This window comes from Sprattus sprattus (assembly GCF_963457725.1).
Source record: "Sprattus sprattus genome assembly, chromosome: 7".
NCBI classification, from domain to species: Eukaryota; Metazoa; Chordata; class Actinopteri; order Clupeiformes; family Clupeidae; genus Sprattus; species Sprattus sprattus.
The window spans coordinates 10,629,180-10,634,179 of NC_137926.1; the positions used below are offsets into that span (position 1 = coordinate 10,629,180).

The 5,000-nt window shown below is 43.4% G+C and overlaps 1 protein-coding gene across 1 annotated transcript in view; it reads left to right on the forward strand.

The window, feature by feature from the left end:
- The window catches only part of kcnq1.2 (potassium voltage-gated channel, KQT-like subfamily, member 1.2), a gene marked incomplete at both ends in the record, with an annotated part of 145,754 nt that overhangs the window by 13,762 nt on the left and 126,992 nt on the right, over window positions 1-5,000 (forward strand). The window contains 3 exons of the mRNA XM_080842988.1: window positions 3,831-3,957; window positions 4,252-4,330; window positions 4,541-4,637. Of these exons, the coding sequence (XP_080699114.1) occupies window positions 3,831-3,957; window positions 4,252-4,330; window positions 4,541-4,637 (303 nt within the window). The remainder of the gene's footprint in view (window positions 1-3,830; window positions 3,958-4,251; window positions 4,331-4,540; window positions 4,638-5,000) is intronic.

The following is a 5,000-nucleotide window of genomic DNA, read 5'->3' on the forward strand; positions in this document are numbered from 1 at the left end:
CGTGTTGTCATGGACATAAACAAATTCCCGCCACGGTAAGAAGGCTGTTATCCTAAAATGTAGGACCTAAATGTAATTTATTTTATTTGTCAAAAAAGAACTTTTGCATCATGTGAAGCAGACAGTTGGCTTGACTATTTATTAAGATATTTTAAATTTGGAATGTTCAATGCATTATCGCGCTGATGTGTCGAGCCCGACCCGAGCCCGCTTATACATTTCTAATATTTGTCCGAACCCGGCCCAACCCGACGGGTTCCGACGGGTTCCAACGGGCTTGGGTCGGGTTGCCATCCTCTGACACACACACACACACACACACACACACACACACACACACACACACACACACACACACACCTCATTAGAATGGGCCTTACTTAACTGCCTGCCCACTGACACACACAGGCCAATGTGAATGGGAATAGCCCATCAGGCGATCTGACACAGTTACCGTTATTTCACAATTCTGTGCCCCTGAACCGTTAAACTAAAATATTGCATACAATTACTCTCTGAGCCCATGTGTGCATATGTGTGTGTGAGTGTGTGTGTATCTGTCTCTGTGAGTGCGTGAGTGTGAGTGTAAGTGTGAGTGTGAGTGTGAGTGTGTGTGTGTGTGTGTATGGGTGTGTGTGTGTGTGTGTGTGTTTGTGTGTGCATATGTGTGTGTGTGTGTGTGTATCTGTCTCTGTGAGTGTGTGTGTGTGTGTGTGTGTGTGTGTGTGAGTGTGTTTGTGTGTGCGTATGTGTGTGTGTGTGTGTGTGTGTGTGTGTGTGTGTGTGTGTGTGTGTGTGTGTGTGTGTGTGTGAGTGTGTTTGTGTGTGCATATGTGTGTGCATATGTGTGTGTGTGTGTGTGTGTGATTGTTTGTGTGTTTGTGCATCTGTGTAAGAGCATATGTGTGCCTTGCCATGCAGACGTGTTTGTGGATGATCTATTCTTAGCAAGTTCAGGGTTAGCTGACAATCATGAATCAGAGCTGTGCTTGTTTTGGATGACGGCAAGGACATTAGTCCGTGAGGATATTTGGCTTGCCAGACGGCTGCCAAAGCAAAGCTTGCCAGGCCCAGCGGGCGCGTACACATCCATCACGTGGCGCCCTCACCACACTCTCCACCAGCTGTGGGGGCTCGGAGACGGGTAGGGGGAAGGCAGTTAGATGCCACCTTTGGCCCTGAAACACAGCGGAGAGGGAGATACTTGCACACACACACACATACACGCACACACACACACACACACACACACACACACATACACACACACAAACACACGCACAAACACACACTCACACACACACACACATAGACACGCACACTCACACACACACACACACACACACACACACACACACACACACACACCAGGGCCCCCACACCCACCGAAACACTAGTGTGCCCTCAGGTTGCCTTTCCCAGTGATTTTGACACACCCGTGCAAATTGGGCACACACACACACACACACACACACACACACACACACACACACACACACACACACACACACACAGACATGCATATTGGGCACACACACACACAAACACTCACACACACACACACACACACAGACTCTCATGCATATGGGGTGCACACACTCACACACACACACACACGCACACACACACCCATGCATATGGGGCACACCCACACCCAAACACACACACACACACACACAAACAGACTCTTATGAATATGGGGCACACACACACACACACACACACACACACGTCATAACTGTAGTCTGATGTGAAGGCCTGTTACCAGATATTATCACGGCGGATGTTGGCAGTTAATGGAGAAATTCAACCGTAGTACACATTTGTTTTAGTTTCGTAGTGTATATTATATGGACAAACGTCGAGAGGGCCACACAACCACTGTTCTCATAAACACTTGTCTCGGACAGCAATTTTAGGGGACATTTCACACAAATGTCATCTCTTTAGTCTCAAAGTAATCCAATCCCATCTCATTTTCTCTAAACCCATGAGCCTCAGCCCAGTTTGCTTTTACATGATTAGTTCGCATGAATGAAGCTGTTGCCTGTTTGTTGCAAACATGTAGTTATGGGTTCACGACACCAAAATCACTCTGACATCTGGGTGTCCCACATAAAAGAATTACGCTAATCCCATTGCATTCTGCTCCCTGATACTATGTGTTGTCTTAATCTTTCTTCCTGGTAATGAATGTTTTATGTTTTTTTTGTTGTATTTTTTGGGGGTAATGGTGCTATGGGGTCTGCCATGATAGTCCAGTGCAGAAATTATATATTTTTTGACAAACCAATAAGCAATGAAGTTTTTCACTCATCACAGCTAATTTTATTTACATTTAGATTAATTTAAATAATCACCATATTTCAAAGTTAATAAACCATGTAGACTAAAACTGTTTCAAATGGAAAAAAATAATTGATAAGATAATGGAAGACATTTCAAAATGAAATTAATTTGAATTGTATTTTTAAGAGCATCTTTGCTCTCCTTAATCTTTGGCTGTGGTCCAATGGTGAGATCATTTGTTCCTGTTTCTGAAAAGGTCTCCACATATGATGTACTGGTTCATCTTGTTACTGCCTGTGCCTATTTCAAGGTACCACACAGTTAGAGGAGGCTCTTTAAGCTATAAATTGCCATTTGAAATTATTGTGGTTGGCCCGGTTTCTCTCCCTAAGTTGAAGTTCACACAAACTCGACAAATCTTTTACTCATGAGCCCCCTGGCCACTAAAGGCACACACACACTGCACTGATATTGTAATCCTGTATTCAGGGCATTCGAGCCCCTGCCCCCCGGGTAAACTGGTTTTCTGTTTGGGGATGAGTGACAGGCTCCGAGTCCTGCCTTCTTTGTGCCCTGTTATGACAGCAGGGCATAGGATATTGCATTTCTCTCTGCAGCCCCGGAGATCGTCCTGGAAAAGCAAGCTATTGGTCGGCCACCCACGTGGGTTCGGCCTCTCGTGTCAACTCGCCGGGTCTCCGTGCTGGAGAAGGTCAATTAATTAGCGGCCAGAGGTCGCCGTGAGCGGTACTAGACAAATGTTTTGCATCTGATAGTGCACCGCCTGCTTTCCCATGGAGTTCCTGCTTTTTTGGGTTAAAGTTGACAACAATCTTGAATGACAGCTTCGTCAAGACTCCATCACACACACCGCAAGAGGATTCCTATCCTCCACATAACACATCAGTCACTTGACCACCAATAGAGTACAGTATACCCGGCCCCCCTTCCCCCTGACACACATGACAACAAACACTTCCACACACACACACACACACGAAAACAAGTACTATCAGTCAGGTGCACTTGATCGGAGAATGCAGGCTGTTTGTTTTGTGTTTTCTTAACTGACAGTTGTCCCCAGACCTCACCGTGCCATAGTTCTGACGTATAGATGTGAACTTTTGAACTGAAAAGATTATCACCTAAACTGCCATTTATCTTCTTTAAAGTATTGTTCACTGGCTTACAGCCAGTGGTCCTTGGCAGCCGTATCTCCACATGTGTTTGCCCTTTTCTAGTAAAAATATGTGGAATTCTTTGGATTAATTAGTAAGATGTCAAATGTCCTCACATTGTTTCATGTTTGTAATCATTGTTGTAATTTGCCTGATGTGGTTGCAAATGTTTTGAATCTTATTTGAAGCCCATTCTTGTCAAATTATTAGGACATTCGCATCGTTCAGTGCTGCTTTTTAGGAAAAAAAGTTAAACTGTTCAGTTATTAGGAAACCGTGCTGTCAAGACCACTGATGAGAAGTTGACACACAACTATGGTGTCCTTTTCACCGGTCGGAGTGTGTTTGTTCTGTGGTCCACAGGAAATTGTTCTGGTGGTGTTCTTTGGCACCGAGTACGTGGTGCGTCTGTGGGCCGCGGGCTGCCGGAGCAAATATGTGGGCATCAAAGGAAGACTGCGCTTCGTCAGGAAACCCATCTCCATCATAGGTATCTACACTGTAGCCTCCAATTACTGTACAACAGAGATTCTTATATTTGTAGAAAAATACCAGTCATACGTAGATGTGCTTTGTCTATTTTTTATTAAAAAAAATGAAAGCATGTCAAAGGCAGCCAACACAGTGTTTGTGCTCCTTATTTGTTTACTTTATTTGTTCTACATTTTGCGTTGCAGTTTTTAATAATTTTTATATTATATTAATAATATTATATATTCTTGATAATACTATTCGGTACCATAAATACTGTGATCACAAATATGTTTTTCTTCTTGCTGGCCAGATTTGATTGTGGTCATTGCCTCAGTCATTGTGCTGAGCGTAGGGTCAAATGGACAAGTCTTTGCCACATCAGCCATCAGGTATCATATCCATAGTGTGGCCCAACAGTGTACCACTCTCCAGTTGTAAAAACGTAAAAAATGTAAAAACATGTAAAATAATGTTGCCATAATAATCACTGTTAGCATAGTATTTGCACAATTGTATTTCGGTAATACGCTACGTTGTAGCTGTATTTTTTTCTTTCGCATTCTTTTTGGCCTACTAGAAAATATGTATTCACTTCACAGGGGGATACGCTTCCTGCAGATCTTGCGTATGCTGCATGTTGATCGCCAGGGCGGCACCTGGAGGCTTCTGGGTTCTGTAGTCTTTATTCATCGACAGGTGAGGTCCACAACAACCCAGCAGAAGTGCCAGTGGCTACAGGCAGTACCGGAGGCTATTATATGATATCTGATACGACTGATTAAATATTATCATTGTGCCATTGCTGTCAATTAATTCGCTTCATAGTGTTGGTTAAAGCGATCATGTCATTTAAAGAGTCAGATGCAAGACTGTATAATATTTAACATAGTGGAAACTTAATGATCAGCATTTAATTTGTTTGTGGCAGCTGTGGTACTCACATTTTGCCGTGGCAAAAACTTGTTTTCGATGATTTTGGATGAACTCCCACAAAAATCCCCCACACTTTTTGGGGATTTTGACTGTTGTTGTCTAATATGTAAATCAAGAGTCAGGCGT